General features: G+C 41.2%; 3 protein-coding genes across 3 annotated transcripts in view; 1 reads left to right on the plus strand and 2 right to left on the minus strand.

Moving 5' to 3' along the window:
- The window catches only part of LOC308076418 (uncharacterized protein), a 218,203-nt gene that overhangs the window by 37,247 nt on the left and 156,846 nt on the right, over positions 1-24,110 (plus strand). The gene's annotated exons all lie outside the window — the stretch shown is intronic.
- LOC308076318 (uncharacterized protein) lies at positions 1,809-14,675 on the minus strand (the record flags this gene model as incomplete). Its single annotated transcript, XM_080416556.1, has 11 exons — positions 1,809-2,613; positions 3,185-3,269; positions 3,414-3,536; positions 3,621-3,710; positions 5,515-5,627; positions 5,989-6,137; positions 7,818-7,917; positions 8,420-9,684; positions 12,079-12,505; positions 13,116-13,226; positions 14,621-14,675. The coding sequence occupies 11 exons, from the start codon at positions 14,673-14,675 to the stop codon at positions 2,429-2,431; spliced, it is 2,703 nt and encodes a 900-aa protein (XP_080272682.1). The 3' UTR covers positions 1,809-2,428.
- On the minus strand, positions 13,136-16,159 carry LOC308076319 (glyoxalase domain-containing protein 5-like; the record flags this gene model as incomplete). The annotated part of the gene is made up of 3 exons (XM_080416557.1): positions 13,136-13,226; positions 15,714-15,889; positions 15,989-16,159. 2 exons carry the CDS (start codon positions 16,157-16,159, stop codon positions 15,746-15,748), a joined length of 315 nt encoding a protein of 104 aa, XP_080272683.1. The 3' UTR covers positions 13,136-13,226; positions 15,714-15,745.

Raw genomic sequence — 24,110 nt, forward strand, 5'->3', positions numbered from 1 at the left:
AAAAACTGGGTGGGACTTTCCGGCACAGTTTGAATCATATTTATAGAACATAGACTATTCTGTATCTATTGCTAACTACACATCTGTGTGGACAAAGATCACATGCAGAGTTCCGCAAGGATCCATTCTAGGGCCCCTACTGTTCAATATCTACATGATCCCACTAGCTCCCATAGTTATGCAGACGATACACACATCTACATAACCATTATCACTGGAGCACTATATGATCCAATACAAACACTGAATAAATGCATTAAACAAATCAACAATTGGATGTGCCATAATTTCTTTCAAGGCAAAACTGAAATAATTTTTGGAGCCAAGGAAGACAGATTAAAAGTCAGCGCCCAACTCCAATGGGTAATGTTAAAACCCTCTAGCTAAGTCAAAAAACGTGGTGTAGTCATGGACTATGTATGGTACACCAATACATATGGCTCAGATTTCAGTTCCTTATTTATTTTTCTCAGTTCTCTGTCTGCTGGAAAGCTCTAGTCAAATGATGTGTAGTTTGTCAGAAAGTGTCTTTCCAAGTTCCCTTTCTTCACTATCACTGCTTAGTTGTTGCTATTCATTTTCCCAACAATAATTAGTTGTATACTGTGTCTTTTGTCTCATGACGTCTGTTCCCAAACTCATTCTACTCTGTCTTGTCTCATTAGTTGGGGTTTAAAAATAGTAGTAGCTTAATAAACAGGTAAAACACCTGTACCGTTGATATGCTGCCAGCTAGGGTCAATCCATGTGTTAATTAAATTTGTGGTGAAAACGAGCCCTTTTCGACGCACAATCATTCTGCAATGGCGGATCGCGTAAGAAATGTTATTGTTCCAGGCATTAGTCGGGACCCTCGACCATCGCGCACGCACCCTTTGTTTACATCCGTGTCCTCGTCGTGGCGTCTACAGCACTAAACAGATCAGCGTAAATGGTAAGAAGCGCTAGCACTGGATGTACCCTGTTTTAAAAAAACTCTGGCAGTAAATGTGTTAAGGTAAGAAAATCTAGTCTAAAGTTTGTCAAAAACCTATCCGCTTGCATTAAAAAAAAAAAATCTGACACCTGCAGGGGTAGAACAGCGAAACTACAGGCCATTCATATGAACTGTCTCTTCCGTATTGGAGTCAATGTAAAAATCTCAAGCTGGCCCCTTGCCTGACACAAGTGAGACGTAAAGAAAGATTAGACACCTCAAGGAGGACAAGGCTTGTCGCATATGGAGGCGATATGGAGCCGGCTCAGTGTATCTGTCCTGCCAGTCAACACGTCAGCCATACAACCTACAATTCCAGGTAGTGAAGTGAGATGTACAGCCACTGCTTGGCCTGTGGGACAGCCTTCATATGGGTTAGTCCATGGGACAGACCAGATGTCGGTATCACTCAAGGTGGCAATGGTTACTTATCATTTTTGAGAGGCGCCATGTCTGTAGATAATATTTTGGTATGATAACCCTTCCTGAGTCACAGCTAAATATGTGTTATCATCTGCTAAAGTTACCCTCCCCCATTGAAATTGTGCGTTTTAGACATACAGTAGGTGCATGTCTAGGTATTGTCTCATGTTCAGGACATATATCAGGACTATATTTTATATTATAATGTATGGTGTAATTTTTAAGGGGACACTTTGAGCTTTCATTCAAGCCCTTTTGTGAATATGTATGACAAGTAACAGTGATCACTGGAGCTCTTCAAACTTTTAATAACACATTTTCTTTCACAATTTCCGCCTAAAGCATATATTTTCTTTTAGTTCTGTGGCATCGAGAAACATCAGACACACAAAACACAAAAACTGGAATACTGACATAAGGATTCAGGAAATGTATAATTTACCCATATTATTTCATTCGGAGGTGGTGATTTTCAGCCTTATATTAAAAAAGCACTTTTTCTGAGAAATAGACAGTTCAACAGGCCTGTATGAAAAAATATCACTTAACCTCCCGAAACAAAAGGTTATTCAATTGATTCTGGTACGTTTACGCATGCTTGAGAACATACAAAAAATCCATGAAGATATACGTACCAGAAAGGCGTCATTTTCAAGATGGCGCCCAAGATGGCTGCCAGGAGCTTATAATGGCTATATCTCAAATACTATTCAACCTAGAAAGGTGGTTTTGGTGTCTAACCCTAGGTTATAGGAGTCAGGAATGTGACAGAGTCAGTGAAATTAACATCAGTTAATTATTGCCAAATCCAAGATCACGTCCGTCCCAAGGTTAAATTATGTAAAAACTGTCACATTTAATGTAAAAAATGGTAACACGTTTTGGAAGCATGTATTTAATGTCAACACTAGTATCAAATTAGTTAATAATACAAATAATAAAACGTTTTTTTAAGTGCTTCTAAATTATTCAATTAATCAGAAAAGTAATCAACAGAATAATTGCTAAGAAGATAATCGATAGTTGCAGCTAGATACTGGCCCTGGTGGTGTTACTTGGGATCAGATTGAAAGGAAAATCGGTCGTTTCGGTCATCCTTATAGGTCCCGTTGAGCTCTCCTCCTCTCTTGACATGCTGTCCGCTCTCTGCGAGTCTGAAGGGTCATCTTCAAAACCAGGGTTGGTCTGACCATGCTGCTGTCTCCTCAGTGGGTCTGAAGCAAGGTTATTAAAATAGTTATTTAAAACTAAACTAAACATTTTAGTTAACTGAAATAAAAACAAAAACAAGGCTTTACAAAAAAAGATAACTTAAACTGTATTGTGTGATTACAAAACAAACTAAAACTAATTCAAATAGACAAAATGTCTTTAGTTTTGGTCTTTGTCAATTTATTCTATACTTACATTATGTTTTTTTTTTTTAACACAATACCCTTTCTGACCTTTTTAATCTCACCTGACTAAATGTACTGTTAAAGGGAGCCTCTGCACACTCAAAACTGTGCAAAATCAGATTTAAAAAAACAAAATGTAGGCCTATATACCGTGTGAGTGGAGGCTCCCTTTAATTGTTTATTTGGTTTCTTTTTGGCTCCAGCACCTCACCCAAGTCTACTGGCAGATGAGCGGTGTTTTTTTTCCACTATTTAATCTCACCTGACTAAAGAAAACTTAAATTAAAACTAAACTGACATTGATAAACATTAAGTCAAAATGAAATAAAAATTCTAAACTAATGAAACTCAAACTCAACTCAAGAAACTAATTCAAAACTATAACAACCTTGGTGTGAAGGGTCATCTTCAAAACCAGGGTTGGTCTGACCGTGCTGATGTCTCCTCTGGACCTCCTCAAATATCTGCAGAACCTGCAAGGGGTCAATTATTAGTTACTTTTACTTTACTTGAGAATGTAAATTTTTCAATACTTTACACTTCTACCCCACTGTCATCAAGATGAAATATGGAGATACAAGCATGAAGAACTCAATAAGACGGAGCATTTATAACACCTTGGATTTGGGGAAGAGGCCCACTCTGAAGAAACCGATTTGTCCCGTTTCTATCTTGGTACAGTCCACCACAGTAGAGGCGATATTTTCAGGGGAGGGTCCAGCACACAGCACACCATCCACCTTAAACAAGAAAAAAAACACATAATAAAACCCCCCCCAAAAAAACCTGTAGCTGTTGTTCTTATGAGACTGAAATATCATCACCTTGTCCCCCAGCTTGGCATGAACTTGGTTGTGGTGAGTTGTGTCTGCTTCACCTGTAGGATTGGCTGAAGTCACAGCAATGGGTCCAACCTAGAAAGTGAAAATTGTTGGATAAATTACACTGTCCAGTGAATAAGGCAGTTTGATGGGTGGCCAGTGTAGCCTAAAACATTTCTATACTTTGACAAGATTCACAGCGAGAGAGAAGAGTAGTCTACATTAGTCTGCAATATAAGTGGGAGGGAGGACATTATTGTAACAGGAGAGAGAGAGAACGAGACCTATACAACACATTAACATTACTGCAAACTCTAATGAGAAGGAGGGGAGAGCAAGAAAGGGAGAGAACGAGAGCGAGAAAGAGAGAGAACGAGAGACCAATAATCAACATTGCTGTAATCATAATGTGAGAGGAGAAGGTGTCAGATCCTGTGTCTAGGTGAGACATGACAGTGTTCCGTTCACCTCCACCACCTGTTCTCTCCTCCAGATAGGATCTCATCCAGCCCACTGATCTTTCAAAACCGATGGCCTTCAACTTATCCATCAGTATGGAGTGATTTACAATGTGTCAAATGCCTTTTGGAGGTCTAACATGACCATGCCGCAGTATTTGCCTGAGTCCACCTCACGTTTGATGTAGTCGGTCAAATAGAGTAGGCGTGTGTCTGTGGAGTGAGATGTTCTGACGCCAGATTGGAATTTGAACATTGACTTCCATCATTTCTTCAAACACCTACACTCTTAACTTTTGAAATGCATTCAAATGAATATCAATTCATCCCATGTGTATAACCTTGTTTTTTGTTGTTACAGTATAAGTAAATACCTTGGTATTGGATATTCTTGTCCAGAATAGTCTACCAGAGAAAGCACAACCACTGTATTGTGATGACTTGATCTGACTGTCATTGTTGACAAACCATATTCTTCTCTGTTTTCACTCAAGAGTAATCAATGTGTGCATTTTTCTCTATGGTGGTACTGTGATTATCCTATGAAGGGAAGCATCCAATCACAATCACTATGGACAGAGCGGTATGGCAGGAGTGAGAGATAGCCACGCCCCTGGCCAACCCCCTGACATGACCCTGTATAATTGACGTGATTGGTAAAAAAAAAAACTTTAACCTGTGTTTGATTGGCTGCTGCCACAGACAGAATTAGTATGATATGTCTCCCCCCCAGACCTCCGGTCCACTAGGGGGCGAGGCAAAATGTTCTAGTGCTGTTAGTCATTCATTTCATACTAGGCCGACCCTGTTGAGAACATATACCCCTCTGGTTATGCAATACCCGTTGTCATGGTACCCGCTATACCTGTTGTTGGGGTACCCGCTATACCCGTTGTTGGGGTACCCATTATACCTGTTGTCAGAGTACCCGTTATACCTGTTATCAGAGTACCTAGTGCAGTAAGCACGGCTGGAGAGCCTATTTCAACCAGTGAGATTGCTTGGTCGGAATTACCTGTTGTTGTATAATGTAGTGTAACCTATAAACTGTTAATGCTAATTACTAGCCTCGCGTGGCCAGACAATATCACACGACACACTGCGTGGATATTAGTCTGGTCCCTATCAACGATAGATTTTTTTCAAAGGGGCGGTGACAAAAAGATCCAAACGGACTCTATTGGTTAGACCTAAACCAATCAGAGCAGTGCTTCCTTGTTCACTAACCAATCAGCAGTGCTTCCTTGTACGTCATTGCTCCAAATAAGGTGATAAGCCCGCCCACATTTGGATACTGGGCCCTGGTTGGTTCCGCACAACTGCGGAGGGAGAGAAATGGAATCTCTATGGAGGGGGGCCAGACCTAATCTGCCGAGGGCTAAAGTGCGATGCAATTTTGCAAAGGCAGATTCGTCTGGAACCAGGCTAGCTAATTATACCAGATTAATGAGATGTGTGGCCACAGCACAGTCTGGGATTCTGATGGCGATGCTCTGGGGTGTTCCAATATGTGTGGCTGCTTCTCCTAAACCAAAGCAGTCCAGCCAGGCTCCTACATGGGGAAGACGAGGAAAACCATCTGAACATTATTTTACACCTTTCTACTGAGACGGGGAGACTGGAAGTGTGTGTGTGTGTGTGTGTGTGTGTGTGTGTGTGTGTGTGTGTGTGTGTGTGTGTGTGTGTGTGTGTGTGTGTGTCAAGCTGAGTACGTTTGTGAACCCCTAATGTGGAACACCAGTGGGGAGTTACATACACGACTGAATGTACTGTAATGACTTACACACACACACACACACACACACACACACACACACACACACACACACACACACACACACACACACACACACACACACACACACACACACACACACACACACACACACACACACACACACACACATACACACCTCTGGGTATGACCATGCTGATAGAGGAGGGCCACGCAGCCTGCATGAAGTCCAGCAGCAGAGGGCTGAGCAGGTGTCTAACAGGCTGCAGCTGTTTGATGCTGGAGATCCACAGAGACATGGGTCTGTCCTGAGCCTGCTGTTTCACCCTGCAGAGACATGCAGGGGTTAACCAAGTACATTTTAAACAGTACTTCAGAGCTACCAGAGGTGTCGTCACCAATAAGACTACTAAAACTAGAAAAAGTGCTCCTCGGAGCACAGGTCTTCTCCAGGTCAGGTTAGTTATTGTGGCCTCCTGGTGGCGCTATAATAGGCCAATGTGAAAAGGGTGGCATTTCTTCCTCGGCCTAGTGGGAATGTGCATGCAAATTTTCACGGAAATCGCACGCCACGTTCATGATTTCAGACATTTTGTTCAAAACGGACCAATCCTGCAAACTTTGGAATTCAACCTTAGCCAATCAGGATGGAATATGAAATATCGGACAGATGCGTCTTGATCACATGACTATAGAGATACTGTGTACCGATTTGCGTGATGTTTGGATAAAATCTGAAGGATTAATATCCAAAAATGTATTTGACATAAGTCGGCCTCCTGGTGGCGCTGTAAAAAGCAGATGTGAAAAATGCAGTGCAGATGTTTTTCCTTGGCCTCTAGAGAGTAGGCGTGCAAAGTTTCACGCAGATCGGTGCAGTTATAGTTAAAAATGCAAATCGGCCTGTTATAGCGCCACCATGAGGCTGATGTGAAAAGTTTTAAGTGCCATTTCTTCCTCGGCCTAGTGGGAATGTGCGTGTGCAATTTTATGGAAATGGCAAGCTGCGTTCATGATTTGAGGCAGTTTGTTGAAAACGGACCAATCCTGCAAACTTTGGATGGTAACCTTAGCCAATGAGGATGGAATATGGGAAAGCGGACTGATCAGGGTTGATCACATGACTATAGAGATACTGTGTACCGATTTGCATGAGGTTTGGTTAAAAACTGTAGGAGTAATGGGAAAAAATGGGTTTTGCACAAATCGGCCTCCTGGTGGCGCTATAACAGGCCCATGTGAAAAATTTGAGGCAGAGGTTCTGAATTGGCATCCAGGGAGTGTGTGTGCACAGTTTCGTGCACAAATCGGCCTCCTGGTGGCGCTATAACAGGCCCATGTGAAAAATTTGAGGCAGAGGTTCTGAATTGGCATCCAGGGAGTGTGTGTGCACAGTTTCGCAACGACCGGGCCAACGGTGCCGGAGATTTGGTGGTAACACACAGACAGGACGGACGGACGGACGGACGGACACACGGACGGACACACGGACGGACTGATCAGGGGTTGATCACATGACTATAGAGATACTGTGTACCGATTTGCATGAGGTTTGGTTAAAAACTGTAGGAGTAATGGGAAAAAATGGGTTTTGCACAAATCGGCCTCCTGGTGGCGCTATAACAGGCCCATGTGAAAAATTTGAGGCAGAGGTTCTGAATTGGCATCCAGGGAGTGTGTGTGCACAGTTTCGTGCACAAATCGGCCTCCTGGTGGCGCTATAACAGGCCCATGTGAAAAATTTGAGGCAGAGGTTCTGAATTGGCATCCAGGGAGTGTGTGTGCACAGTTTCGCAACGACCGGGCCAACGGTGCCGGAGATTTGGTGGTAACACACAGACAGGACGGACGGACGGACGGACACACGGACGGACGGACGGACAGGGGCGAAAACATACTCTCTCGCCATGCCTTTCGGCCTGGCGGAGACAATGAATGTTTACAGGATGACTTTCATCAACCATGAGAGTGAAACAAATGCATGAATGGTGAAAGAGTGAAACTCACTTGTAAGCTTTGACCACAGCGTCGGGTCGGTTGCACGCAGCCACCAGTACGTAGACGGTGTCAGTCGGCATGCCACATATGCCACCGTTTTTCATGATGTCTGTGGAAGTCGGAGAATACAAAACATAGTGACTTTAAAAGTCACAGCTGAACAATGTAATAGGGGAGCAAGTTGTGCAACAACAGTTAATCGAACTGTTGATTCAAAACAAAACAAAAAAATAATGTTTGGGGTAAAAATATTTAGCTTTTTTCTTTCAAATAGCATAAATAGAAATAGAAGAAATAGAAGATCACAACACATCACATTGTGACACACTGTGAGCTTGTAGATCGACTCATTTAGCTATTTTTGTGTGACTCTGTAGTATGACAAAGTATAAAATAGGGCTTAATAAGTGGTTAATCAGACAACTGGACTTTGAACTATAGACTGGAAATTGTTTTCCCTTTGATTTCTTGATAATACAACAAATTATCAAAGAAAACACACTTCTCAATTATTCAATTAATCGAAAAAGTAATTGATTGAATAACCGCTAATAAAATGATTGATACTGGTAGTTGAAGCCCTGCAACGCAATCTCGGCTCTCACTCTCACCTGCTATCTGTTGGACGGAGGTGGCTTTCCGGGCTGGGACGTGCGGACAGATGACTCCACCTACCCCGCTCCCACTCAGCCGCAATACAGGGTTTCCCAGTGGAATCTGAGGGGCCTCGAACGTTCCGTTAAAGATGTTCGCCAGGAAACAATAAAAGCTGACCAATCCGAATATGATGGTGACCGCCATGTCGTAGCCGGGTGGCAACGCCCCCAGCGCGTCCAACAGGAAGCTGACCAGAATGAGCTGGAAGGCCAGGGAATGCACCAACCAGGCTACGTTCAGCAACAACGCCGCGGCCGTTACAAAACAGTTAAACACCATGAAGCCGATGATCCCCACAGCCACGCTGAAGCCCCTAGAATCCCTGTAGAGCCCCAGGTACCGTGTCAGCCCCCAAATGCTCCACATCATCCCATAAAGGGTGAACGCTGTGCTCTCCAGTGTCTTCCCGCGAGAGAACGCCACCGAGGCGCACAGCAGCTGAAGCACACCGCCGGAGACCACCGCCCAGGGCAGCACCAGCACCCAAAGCGGGCCCTCGTCACCGACAGTGGCGGTGATGGCGAACGTGGCCAGCACGCTGCAGGCGTGGCCCAGGACCTCACCGTCAGAATATTTGGAGTAGCCCAAGTAGGGAGCGTGTAGGTCTTTATCACGGGGTCTGAGAGCGAAGCCGCTCGTCCTGGTCACCAGAGCTTTGAATAAACCCCTCCCCGTGGGAATCTGCGAAGAGGAGACCGTGTTAAACACGGTGACGAAAAGCTGACCGGCGGTGGCTACAAATATGGCTGCCTGGACACCTTGAGCCCCTCCTTGAAAGAAGCCCTGGGGCTGGGACGCGATGGAGATGCAGTACGCCACGAAGAACAGCTGGTAGACTCCTTCCAAAACGCTCCTCTGACAGCTAAACACAGCCAGGATGAAGAACAGCACCGAAAAGACCACGGGAAACAGAACGGGTGAACGCGGCTGGACGGAGTAGACGGTTAAGAGAGCGCAGTAGCCTTCGGCGAACCTCAACAGAGCCGTGAAGCCGTAGAAGGTGGCGGCCAGTGAGTCCATGGCGCGGTAACACAGGACACACACAGCGAGCTGGAAGACACCAGCCGTCCACAGCCAGGGGACGTGGCCGATGGACAAGCCGGGGACGACCCCTAGGAGGGGACAGGCCAACACGCAGGCGGACAGCAGGTTCAGAACCAGGCCAACGGACACCACATCACTGCCGCTTTCCCCGTTCTGTGCTGTCCTCGGACTAGTGCTGTAACGATCATGACAACATATAATTGTGATTGACGATTTGATTGTGTTTTTGGCATTGAATTCTGGAACATATTTGAAAAAAAATAATCATGTTTTGCTTTTAGGCGTTGTAAGCATTGCACAGGGCAGTTATGACAAATATCTAAGAATATACTAAGAAATGACCAGTATACGAATAATCAAAAATAAATAATGTACTACGGGCGGCCAAAACAGCCAATGCATTTAATAATTTCATACAAAACAGTTAAAGGGGAAATCCACCCATTTTCAATATTTAACTATGTCATTAATATAGCATAAAGGAGTTGTGTGGAAATAAGAAAAAATTAAAAAAAAAATTAACATTGCAAAAAAATTTAACATTGCAAAAAAATTAACATTGCAAATTACACTGTGATGACTCATCATGGTGTAATTTGCAATGTTAATTTTTGTTGCAATGTTAAATTTTTTTGCAATGTTAATTTTTTTTTAAATTTTTTCTTATTTCCACACAACTCCTTTATGCTATATTAATGACATAGTTAAATATTGAAAATGGGTGGATTTCCCCTTTAAGTAGTGGAAATAGCTGATTTACAAGCTTGTGATATTGTTGATCTGCTATTTCCGCTATTTCTGAAAATGTTTGAAAAGGCATTGGCCGTGTTTCCCAAAGAGATTCGTAGAGATGCTGTGTAGAGATGCTGCGCAGGTCCTACGACGGGTCTTACGTGCGTCCACACAGGCTGCGCAGTACCTTAGCAGGCACGTAAGATTTCAGGTCATGCGTAGCCTACGCAGCTTGCGTAAGAGCCTCCTACACAGCTGGGACTGGGCGAAACCTACGCTCTACCCTCATTAGAAGCAGCTGGTTGTGCCCTACGTGCTATCTAAACTGGCTTCAGGAAACACCATCGTCGTAGGTTTCCAAGTCCACGGCGTTACGTGTCTGCTAAAACTACATTCGGGAAACAGCATGCACGTATCCTACTCCTCCTACTCCTGGGAGTGGTTGTAGCCCTGAGTGCTGTCCTACGCAGCAGTTTGTTACGAGCGCCCTGGGGCGCTCGTAACACCCATCGTAGCAAAATAGATCTATGAAAAGACCGACCGACCGACCACACACACACACACACACACACACACACACACACACACACACATATAATTTATATATATATATATATATATATATATATATATATATATATATATATATATATATATATATATATATATATATATATATATATTATATATATATATATATATATATATTATATATATATATATATATAAATTACGGCCGGGCCGGTGCGTAACGTGCGATGCCTACCCAAAAATACAGACATACAAGCTGTCAACGCACTGCGACATGCCGTGTCGATAGCTTGCAGATCTGTTTTTTTGAGTAGGGCGAGCGGCTGCGCTGCTTCGTCCTCTATGCATGAACCCGAAGTTTACAAATTGTACTCTCACGGATGATCCGATCATCTGATAAAAATATTAAGCATATGCCAAGTTAACTAAAGGTATATAAATGATGCTGAGCTAAACATGTTTCCTTAATTTCGAAGTTTTATAGTTAAACGTTATGATGAAAGTCCCCAGTTCCTCTCACAAAGTGACAGCTGTTGCGCTCGCAATGTTTATGAATGGTTAAAAAATCTTTTGAAAATAGCAGATCTACAAGCTCACAACGCCTCACAAGCTTGTAGATCTGCTATTTTCAAAAGATTTTAATACATATTAAATTTGGGAAATGGGACATTCTGCATACCTTTACTTTTGGTATTTTAAGTATATTTAATTTACTTGCATAATGGGGACACTTTAGTGTTTTATTTACCTTGCAGATGTCACCTCACCGCTGTAATTTAATTCATAAATACATTATTCAAAAGTTGTATTTGGAGTGGACTGCTTCAGGACATCTGACAGTTGGCTCTGGTATTTTTATGATCCATTTCACTGTATATATTCGCAAAGGGTGTTTAAACTGCTGTGTAGCGTAGGACAGCACTACGTAGTTTACGTAGGCTTTATGTAGGCTTCGTCCAGGAGGTCTTTACGTGCATGCTGTCTCCCGAATGTAGTTTTAGCACACACGTAACGCCGTGCAACCTACGACGATGGTGTCTCCCGAAGACAGTTTAGATGGCACGTAGGGCACAACCAGCTGCTACTAATGAAGATAGTGCGTAGCGGGGTTGCTACTGCGCAGCTGCGTGGAGGCTCTTACGCAGCTTCTAGCCTACGCGCGAGCTGAAATTTGTTTGGGAAACCCGGCCATTAAATTTTTTTCAACAGATGAATTTATACAGATGAACGCGAATGATTCTGACAATTATAATAATTGCAAAATAATTGTGATCAGGTGATTATGTAATAATTGTCCCAGGCCTACCTCAGGACAGTCTTTGTCTTCAGGCGAGTGCCTGGCGGTTCCACCTCCCCCCCGGTGATAAAAGACAGCAGGCGTCCAACGCCAAAGTAAAGCGCCACCAGGCAGACAAACAGGTAGTTGGCGGCTGCGGCCGATCGGCCGAACCCGGCGGCCCACAGTCCGGCGATCTGGTGGCCGCAGGCTAAGCTAATGCTAATGGCTATGATAGACAGGACCCCTTTCGTTACCAAGACGGCCACGGCGCCTATAATGAGCAGTGCCAGGCTGAACGCGGCCAGCCCCGGAACCAATGAGGATTTTAGCTCAGCGGTGTGAAGCACACCTTGTCCCGCCAGGATGTACACAAGACCAGAGCCGCACCATAGTGAGGATACAGTCAGACACAAAGTAGAAAACAGCTGGGAGGGGGACAGACTGTGACACACGCCTAGGAGAGACGGAGAGGAGATGATGTTTACTTTTAGGAATTGTACAAATATACTGCACCTCAGTTGAGCTTATGTTATGATGACCCATTCATTTAAACAAACAGAGAAAAGTGTGTGCCAGAGTACCGTTTTTTCAGTCATGGCAGAAGTTAAAACAGTAATACCACAATGTAGAAATACTAAAGTATTGCATTGAATTCCCAAGTACCCATTTCATAAGTTTTATTTATTCTATCAGTTTTCAAAATGTGTCAAAATCGTTAAATCAAAACAGCTGATCTACAAGATAGTACATTGGCTATTTTCGAATAGCCAAAGCATAAAATAGGGCTTAAGTGGTAGGCTATCCATTTTGTATTAATAATCTAAATCTGCAAAGTAACTGGTAACTAAAGTTTTGATATAATTGTAGTGGAGTAAAAAGTATATAAAAAAGTGAAAATACGTAAGTAAAGTAAAGGTACCTCAAAATTGTACAATAGGCCTACTTGAGTATATGTAGCTACTACACCACTAGGACCATGATGTTAGACAAGCAGAGAAAAGTGTGTGCTGGAGAATGCATTTTTTTCAATCACGTTTCTTTTCCTTGCATGAATGGAAACAAACCTGTATATGCTAACAGGGCAGCGATGATGAGTAACAGAATGCCCAGGGCATTGTGGGGGATGAAGTCTCCAGATGAACTGCCGTAGTCATTAATAAGAAGCAGGAGAGAGCCTATAATTAAAACAAACATCCATCATCATGGTGTCTTAATGGTGCTCCAAGTGATATTTTGGTTAGAACAATGTTTTGGTTAGAAGGTTAAAGCTCTATTATTCTGATAGTAATCATTGCTATAGAATGCTTGTTCAGTAACAGGGGTCTACCTGTCTCTCAAGCCCTTTAATAAACATAAAATACATTTTCAGGTGGGTTGCCAATTTAATCTATTCAAGAGAGAGCACCAATTTATCAGCTTCAATTCTAATTTTGTCTGCCAATTCATCTTTTTGTTCATCACTTCCAATTTCACTTGTTTATACGGTATCTGATTGAATAAAATTGGTGTCCCAAGTCCCAACCCTGAAAATGCATGCATCTACCGTCTCTGCAGCAAAAGCTGGAGAGACAGGGACCACTGTCGAGACCCATGTTACTGGAGAAGAAAAAAATCAATTAACCCATTTAGACCTGAGGCCGATTCTAATAACGCCTTCTAAATCCTGACCTAAGTTTTCTGAAAAACTTAATTTACAAAAAAACAAAATTACAAAAAAATATATGTTGCTATACTGTACATAGCAACAGGAACCCCAAAAGGGGTTACCGTCTTGAAAGGTTACTAATAGGGGTTCCGCCCAAAATGGGTTAAAAACACTACAGCAATTATAGCAATGATGATTATCAGACTATAGAGACCATAAAAATCATTTAAAGAACTATTGAGAACTCAAAGTCAGTGTGAGTTTGTGCCCTCTTGTGGCTTATTTAATACACTGCAAGTCCACCCTTCATTCGATTAGTTTCTTTCCTCACAGCCACATTATGTTTTTACGTAATTACACAAACATCCAAATATTTACAGCTGAATGCATTGCTATTTACTTCACTTTTAAATGATATAGACTGTTTCAATATGTCTCATTTCTCATACATCTCTGTCTCACTTCGAATAGTTTTTTTTCCCACAAATAAGTACCATAATGTAAAAATACTCTGTATTACAGGTAAAAGTTGTACTTGAGTAAACATTACTAAAGTATTATTGGCATCAACGTATATTTAAATCAACAAAAGCAAATACTCATTATGCAGAATGTCCCATTTCACTTTTTTTATTCCATCACAAAGGTTTTCAAATGTTGTCAAAATCGTTTGAAAATAGCAGATCTGCAAGCTCAAAACGGCATTAGAAGTTGGTTAATTGGTTAATGTATGTTTTGGAAAAATCTAAATCTGCTAACTAACGTTTTCAAATAAATGTAGTGGAATAAAAAGTACAATAATAAAAGGAAGTACTCAAGTATCTTAAAATTGTACTCCAGTACAGAACTTGAGTGAATGTACTTAGTTACTTTCCACCACTGCCTACTGTACAATATATTTGACCAAGATTTAGCTTATCTTACCACCAGAGATGGCCAGAATCCCTACAGAGTGATGCAGCGACTGTGGCTGAGCCATGATTACACCTACTGTAGACATCCTAGAGCTGGGGAGCACTAAACTTATACACTATACTGCATCCCATATTCCGGAGGAAAACCAATCACAAGACAACTGGGCTGACGTCACCACCTACCTACTACCCCAACCTATAAGAAAACCACTATTTACTTTACCAAGTGTTGTAGGTGCAGATTGATTGATGATTCAAACATGGTTATTTAAGGTTCATAATATTTGCTTACAATCTTGAAGATTAATTAAAGGCAGTGATGTTTTTTTGTTAAAACAAAACGTTTTTGTTGTTGTTACAAAGTAAAAGCTCTATTCTGTTCGTAATCATTGCCATGCAGTTTGTTCAGTAACAGGGATCATCTCCCCATGATGACCCATCTCTCCAGCTCTTTAATAATATACGTATATGGTGGGTTGCCAATTTCAGCCAATCAGGAGAAAGTACCCATTTATCAGCTTAAAATGTATAGTGTTCCAGGTTGTCTGCAAACTTCTATGTTTCATCACTTCAGTTCCAATTTCACTTGTATCCCATATGAGTTTTCATAATTTATCAGTTTGCTGATTATACCAGGGACAAGTGACTTGGATTTAACTCTTCCTTGGACTATACTGTGGACAAGTGACTTGACTTTTTTTCTTTGCTTTTCCTCATGGACCTACTTGCGGATTATACCAGTGTCAGTCAAATGTATGTGGATTATGTGGTCAACACGCACTGACATTTTGCACATTAATCCCATGTACAACGCACTGACTTTTTCTTTTTTTGTGTAGCACCTTAACAAACGTATATCATGCACAGTAGGCTACATCTGCTGCTATGCTCACACACCTTTATATCTTATCCCAGGTACGTGTGTAAAATACATTATGAATTAATCACTTAAGCCCTATTTCAAAAACAGTGTAAACAGTACAAACTCACAACACCTCACATCGTGAGAAGTTGTGAGCTTGTAGATCTGCTATTTACACTATTTTTTGAAGGAAAATATTTTGAAAAATCTTTGATTTTAACTATTGAATTATCGAACTCACAAACAAGTCTCATGTAAAAATGACAGGAGCTCCTAAGACGTCCTGTTGGTGGCTGTGTGGTTGTAGTTTGACACTTCAATCAGGTTGTGGTCAGGGTCACGGAAGTACAGCGAGGTGATGGCTCCCACGGCTCCACTCCTTTCAACTGGACCTTCCTCTATCTGCACCCTGCACGCCTAAAGACAAGGATGGGGTGCAGCGGCAGTTAATCAAATTAATTGATAATACATATAATAGATGATAATTTAATAAATGAATCAATAATTTATCCCTACCTGCAGGTGTGTAGCGACCGCAGCCAGCGGGGTCGTGGTGATCAGACACAGATCTGCAGAACCTGACGTTGGACGTCCAGCTTTGGGCTCAAACTCCTGACCCACCTGGTGAAGGTTCAATTTCTGCTGCCCAAAACTCAAGGCCTTACGGTTCCCCTGAAGTGAAGGCATTCATTTATTTAAAGGGAGTCTATGTGATATTTCTTTGTTAAAGTAATGTTAAAAATAGCTTTATATCCCCATAGTAATCATTTCTATAGTGTGTTTGTTGTTCAGTAACAGAGGTCTCCCCATCTCTCCATCTCTTCAGCTCTTTCAGAACCAATGCCCTTTCATTTCATTAGGTTTTTAAACACAGGGTAGTCGCAGACCCATTTTTATGGGTCACATAAATATCAGTTTTCTTTCTTTTCTTTCCCTCTTTTTTGTTTACCTTTGACAATTTGTTTATTTAAAAAATGTTTCAAAAGTGTTTTCATTAATCAATTCTACACATTTCTAAGATATAAACTGTAAAAAGCCAGAAGGAGCAATCATACATTGTGGTGAGGACAGCTACATGAGCTGACAGTGATCAAAGCCTGCCATCTAGTGGACACGTTGGAGGAGTGCATCAAGTGAGGAAAGCTTTACTTTCTGGACCAATGAACCAATGTAAAGCGACTTTGGGTACAATGAAAAGCGCTATATAAGTGTGATGTAGTATTATTATTATTATCATTATTATTATTATTAAGAGTAAATATTATTCCTTTGGTTATGTTACAAAAAAGAGCTTTAAGAATTATTTATAAAGGGAATTTTAGAGCATATAATGTCATGCTGACAGACTGTTTATTCATTTGTATTATAGCTGGCTTTGTGTTGATTCCTTTAGATTTTTGTGCATGCATGCTTTTCTTTATTATTTAATTTTGGGTTGCAGTGGAAGCCAGTCTATAGAGCGTCGCAGTTCCCGCCCACTTCCTGTTTTTTTTGGTGCCGGAAGAAAAAACTCAATGCATTTTTCCATTGACATTTCCAAAAATATTTATATCTATTAATTTGAGCCTCGAATCAAGCCATCATGACATGACATGAATAATGACCATAAACGTTTGATTCTGTGATTTTTTTTGTTTGTTGAAAACGGCAAAACAAAGGGTATTTATTAAATATAGTATATCATATAATTAAATATAAAATAAAAAAAACATGATTCATGTCATCTCGTGATGGCTTGATTCGGGGCTTAAATTAATAGATATAAATATTTTTGGAAATGTCAATGGAAAAATGCATTGAGTTTTTTCTTCCGGCACCAAAAAAAACAGGAAGTGGGCGGGAACTGCGACGCTCTATAGTGGCAGTGTCAGCAGTTCAGCATTGAGGACTCCAATTGGACAAGTGGAACAGGTGCAGAGCATGAGCTAATTACTCTATGCAGGCTGCTATTGGTGCTGGGCTGGAAGGCTCTCCCTATTTAATGGCCACTGTTGGGGAGTGAGTTAGTGTTGCCCTGGTCACAGAAAAGCACAGATCTACAAGGAAATAGGAGGAATTACCTGGACGCATACTGAAACCAAACCCATGCTTAAGTTTCAAATAAATTGTCCAAACCGTGGCTCTTGGTTCAATTGATGGAAGTCAGTATGGCCCTCTGGCAAAAAAAATGCTGCCCACCCCGTTCTACACTCATCAAATAATGCAATTCTACCATCTATCTACCTACCGTCCTACATTATCTACATTTGTGCCTTTCGTTTTCTGCTTGTACTCGGTTAAAAGACAAGAGTTTGAAGTGCAGCACTGGCTTGGATTTTTCCAGGCATATTGATATCAATGTGCACATTGAAATGGCTTGTATTAGAGTAATACAGTATTTTTTGTAAAACTGCTTAGTGACTTTCAAAATGGTTATCCATACCTACCAACTTGAAACTATCTTAGAGTGTTTTTTCAGTATTAATGGCATGTGAATTCTAAAATGTACACTGGATACACACTTCGTACATTTGTGTTGGCATACCAATTTTAGCCTGGCATGGCCAGACTAATATCACTTTTGTTTTTGCGGTGGCAGTTTTGTCTGGTGTCATAAATGAATGGCATATTTTTTGCTTTGTCCTGCAAACAGTTTCACAAGGCAAGGCAAGTTTATTTGTGAAGCACATTTCAACAAGGCTACTCAATGTGCTTTACACTAAAACGAGCAAAGGAAACACATTATAAAATGACATGAGGATACAATAAAAACAAAATAAGTAAAAAATAACAAATACAATTACAGTGCAGAATTGAAAGAAAAAAAACTCAATGAAAGGCAAACGGAAAGGTATTAGCTGTGATTTAAGAGAACTAAGAGGGCAGCAGAGCAGACCTGTAGTTTTCTTGGAGTTTGTTCCAGATATGTGGTGAATAAAAACGAATTGCTGCTTCTCCAAGTTTAGTTCTAATTCTAGGACAGAAAGCTGATCCTTTCCCAGATGACCTGAGAGATCTGGATGGTTCATGATATCGCACAGGATCTGATGGAATGTATTTTGGCCTTAAACCATTGAAAGCTTTGTAGACCAACAGTAGTATTTTGAATCAAATCAATTCTTTGACATCCAGGGAGCCAGTGTAGGGATTTAAGAACTGGAGTGATACGTATAGTCCTAGAAGATGTGACCCCTCCCCAGGGTAGGATCTGCAACATCTTGCTGCAGTGTGTGAGGTGTCCTAGGCTGCAAAAAGAGGCCTGCTTTGGGCCTATAAATGGCATGCTCATCACTAACTAGCCCATTGCTTGGCATGGATCCCAATTTACAGAACATGATTGATGAATTGAAATGTCCTTACACACGGGGAGCGTGACAAATAAAGAATCCATTCATGTGTTGTGACCAAATACAATGATCCCAGACTTGTTTTCATCAGAGCTTTGATTGATTGATTGAATACTTAATGAATAAGTTTGTTAACAGTACAGGTAGTACAATCAAAGGTTATGCTGAATAGTATATAACACAAAAGGCCCCGGGGGCTTGTTTCCATTGTGGCCCATTGTACTCAATTCATTAGTACATATGATACATACAATACAATATACAATACATATCGGTAAAAAATATATAGGTATATTTACAGAGAAAGGAGGGGTAGGGGCGGGGGGCAGAGGATGCTACTACCAAAGTGTTGAAAGGTGTTTTACTATGTTGGTGGCAACATAGTAAAATACATTTCCCCCCAAGTTTGAGCCGGATTTTGGGGAAACTAGGTCAGATGAGCTCCCTCTGGTGTTATGCCCCTGGCTAGTATCTCTAGAGAAGTAGTTTGACGGGTATCTGGCCACTGAACCCCTGAGTTTCTTATCAGTAAACAATTTGGGTCATTTGCCACAAAATATTCCATCATTCGTAACAATGTATGGATACAGATACATAGATTATTCATTCAAACCCAGATCAGTGTGAGGTGTGTCCAGAGCGTAGGTTCTGCCAGAACAGTCCAGGGTGCTGTCCAGCCTGGGACCAGCTCAGGTAGGTGTGACTCTTCACCAGCCTCCTCATGTGATAGTAGGGAGACAACTGGTGGGCTGGAATGTCCTCCAGAAACACCAGGATCAATACGTCCTTCTGTTCATCAAACAGACGGTAGCTGCACACAGGAGACCAGAGGACATTTACACTCAGTTAAGTTGTATGGATAGTACAATGTACAAGCTTTATTTCTAAACCGAATAGTTTTAATTCTAATTGGCTGGTTTCTGTTTAGTAGGCGTGACAAAACACACCATAATCTTCTCCTTAGATCAGTTTATATTAATCACAGTTGCATTATTTGTTTCTACAGTGATCCAGTGTATGTGTAGCTGAAAGAGGTAAGGGGATGCGCTTGTTTTCCTTTCAAGCCCCAGCTGTGTGGGGCTTCTAGGCACCGTCTGCGTAGGACGGCGAGTGACTGAGCCGCTTGTAGCGAAAACAAGCGATGTAAAAAAACTAAGCAAAGTGAAGTTCACATACGTAGTAGTTAAATCTGGCTTTAAAAAACTATGAATTTCTATCAAATATCTTAGTTGCAATGCGATTGATTGAGCAAACAGTTAATTTATGTTTCTCTGTGTGTTTGTTTGGGAAAAGTTAATCTCGTTGATAGCACAAAGCCATCTCAATGGACTGGCTTACACTATAGTCTGTCAGGAAGTTGCTCTTCCTGGTGCTCTCAGTCTCCGGAAGCCAGGAACTACTTTCTTGCAGAAGTTGTTATTGTAGTTAATTATTATTAAGAACTGTTTTCATTGGAACGTGTCTATGATTTTCATGTTGCCATATTTGTAACTGTTGAACTGTTGAAAAGCAATAAGCTATGTGAGGTCTAAGTTTACCTCCATGTTATAATGGCAGAGATCATATTAACATGACATACTGTACAGTATGATGCTATTTATGCATTACAGTATTCATATTAACATGACACATGAAGCATATTTATCCATTATATTAATATTAACATGACATATGATACATATTTATGCATTATATTTAAGAATGCACCGATATATCGGCCACATATCGGTATCAAGCGATATTTGCCGTTGGTCAACATCGGTATCGGCAAAAAAAAAGTTACAGGAGTTTTTACTCTATGGTGTTTGTGATATGAAATGTAAGCTTACCATAATCACAGTAAACATTATCATGACATATTCTTGGCCTTTTTTTTAAACTAACTCCAGTCACTTTCAGTTCAGCGCAGCTGACGCTCGTTGACACTCGTTAATGTTACTTGCATCAAGGCAATTATGTTGTGTTTCTGCAGATTCTGAATAGTTATTTTTTTGTTTCCCTGGCACAAAAGGGGGAACTAATAACGGTATCGGCATCAGTATCGTCTATCGGCGAAATTGTTATTTTAAACATCGGTATCAATATCGGCCAAGAATTTCCATATCGGTGCATCCCTAATTTATATTCAGAGCTACATGCCAGTTACAATTCTGACTTTTAGATGAATGATTGCAATGTTTTTGCCCTGGGTCACATAAATGATATAGGTATACACACGCACAGCCTCAGTACAATAATTCACTTCATGACTCAACCAATAGTCTAATAGTGTGGGCTGACCGCTGAGTGGGTAGGGAGGCTGTCTGTCCTAATAGTTAGGATGGGTAACAGAGGACAAATTTCACGACGTGCAAATGTACAATGACAAATACCTCCACAAAACAACTAAAGGGGACTACATTTATTTAAACCAATCAATTAAATTATGAATTATGCTATAAATTAATAATGCTGCCACTGTAGGGCCCATAACATATGATACTGCCCCCACCTCACCTGGCCATCTGGATCTCTACCATTCACTCTCCAGGTAATGATGGCTGATCACACAGATGATCTTTCTGCTGCCATAGATGGCATCTGTAATGTTCTCTATGATGGGTTTACCTGGAAACAAAACATACAGATAATATTCACACTAGATTGAAAACTATTTCACTTCTTGAGGGACTGACAGACATATACTGTAGTATCACGTACTGTAATAGTAATGCCACTATTACAACACAGTTTTTCAGACACAGAGAGGTCCCTACCTGCTTACAAATTGTTGACAGAAAGAGACAGACATATTTAGATGAATACAGTATTAGAGATAGACAGAGGTTTGTACCTGGTAGGAAGTCTCTGTGGTGCAGACAGAGTCTCCAGCCCTGCTCTCCCTCCAGCACTGGAAGCATTTCTCTGTAAACCCAGAGCTCATCGTGAACGTTGTAGGATATGAAGGATGAGGAGACCCTCTCTTTCTTCCCTTGGCATCATAAAGGAAGGCCAGGAAGAGGTAGTAGGTATAGAGAAGATGCAACCTCAGGAAGTGGTTGGTGAAGGATGTGAGCAGAGTTAGCACAATCACACAAGTGGAGGAAAGGAAGTAGATGAAGCTAGCGTCCACCCAACAGGAATGATAGTCAAAGTCCAGAAACCTGGTTCCCTTTTTATCCAGAGGAAAGCCACAAGTGTAGCTGTGAGCGTCAAATACCAGTGTTTGGTTGTTGTTCTGCATCCACTGCTGAAAGTCAGCATTAGAACAATCACAAGCTAAAGGGTTGCCATTCATTTTAATAAACCTGAGAGCAGGGAGAAAACTGAACACGGAGACATCGATCACCGTCAACTCATTCTTGGTCAGGTCCAGCCGAAAGAGTTGAGTCAGATTGGCTTGTGCCAGGAAATCCAGGGACGTCAGATTACTCCCACTTATGGAAAGAGTCTTCAGCTGTGGTACGTATTTAAATGAGACTCGGTATACTGCTCCACCATAGAGATCAAAATGTTCCAAATGTTTCATATCTGAGAGCATGTCCCATACATTTGTATCATAGTTTTGTGGATTGAATAGTATTGATAAGCTCTTCAGGCTTTTCAGTAAGTTGTTATTGTAGTTTTGCCATTGTAACTCATGGGGAGGTGAAGATGTGATTTTTAAGGGTTTAATTTTAAAACTTAGACTAAGTGTATCAAGTTCATCTAGTCCTTCCAAATAGTTGTTGTTCCATGGATTCCATCCGTCGTCATCTAATTCCATGGCTATGAGCTTGAGCGATTTCAGACTCATGAATTGCCCTTCGCTGAGCCGCTGGACATTATTATTAATTAATTCCAATAATTCTAGTTTGTGTAGGCCAGTCTTGAATGTGTCGCCATATGTCTCAATTAAATTTTGATTCACAGTTAGAACCTTTAACTCATTAAGATGTTGAAAAACACACTGTTTGAGTTCAGAGATGTGGTTGTAATCTAGATGAAGGCGTGTGAGTCTTGTTAAATTTAAGAAGTCTGAGCAGCTTAAATCATTAATATGATTGAAACGCAGGTTTAGGATTTGAAGCATGGAGAGATTCTTAACATCGTCTGGCACTTTGGAAAGGTGGTTACTGGCAAGGTTCAGGTGACTCAGTTGTTTCATTTGTTTTATTGAATCCTTAGAAAGTTCAGTCAGGTCATTCAATGATAGATCCAGGTTGGTTAGCTGAGTACAAGGTGGCAGTGTTTCACTTAGGTTGGCATTGATGCCACCATGCATTATGAGTGTTCTCAGTGTGGCTATATTGCAGACAATATTTAAGAGATCTCTGTTTATCAACACACCATACTCTGAGTTCAGACATAGGTACTCCAGGGAATCAAGGCTCTGAAGAGCCTTTCTGATGGTGTTAAAAGACATATTAGAACCAGTCAAATACACCGTAGTTATATTCCTTAGAAAATACTTGGCTGGTATGTCCCACTCCCATCCAGTATCATTACAACAGAATGTCAGGTTGATTGTCTTAAGATGTGGAAATACAGCTGCTGTGATGCTAAACTTTCTTATCGACTGTGACCTCACTCTCAACTCCCTGAGCTCAAAGGACATGTTTAATGGCACATCTTTTGACTGAAAAGACTCTAACTCATCCATTGTGATGTTCAGCACCTGTAAGCTTGGTAGTTTTAAAACGGGGAGAATAACTGTCATTTGATTGGATGTCGATGTCAGACTTAGTTCCTGTAAGCTGGTGAGTGACTGGAAGGCAGCAGCATTGATGAATTTGATATTGTTAGAATGCAAGCTAGTGATGGGCCGATACCACATTTCTTCAAGTCGATACGATACGATATATTTTGGGGCCAATTTTCCAGTATCGGTACCGATACCGATACCGGAACCGGACACAGAAACAAACCGGAAACAGTACCGGAAATGGCCTTAAACCGGAAACGGAAGTACCAGAAACGGAACCGGAAATTGCCATAAATCGGAAACGGAAGTACCAAAACGGAACCGGAAATGGCCATAAATCGGAAACGGAAGTACCAAAACGGAACCGGAAATGGCCGTAAACCGGAACCGGAAATACATTAAAATGTATCGATATTTTTTTTTAAGTATCGATACCAAACGATACTCAGACAACCGATCGATATATCGATACAAGTATCGATATGCCCATCACTAATGCAAGCGTAGTATCAAGAGTTTCGACAGTCCCTGAAACATATTGTCAGTCAGTGTTGTTAGTTGGTTATCGACCATATCAATCCGATCTCCAGAGGAAACGTTCTCTTTGAACGTTTTTGAAGTTTTTGAAATAGACACGGAAAAACCCGAA

The sequence above is a fragment of the Gymnoscopelus braueri genome (assembly GCF_963280865.1).
Source record: "Gymnoscopelus braueri genome assembly, chromosome: 20".
NCBI classification, from domain to species: Eukaryota; Metazoa; Chordata; class Actinopteri; order Myctophiformes; family Myctophidae; genus Gymnoscopelus; species Gymnoscopelus braueri.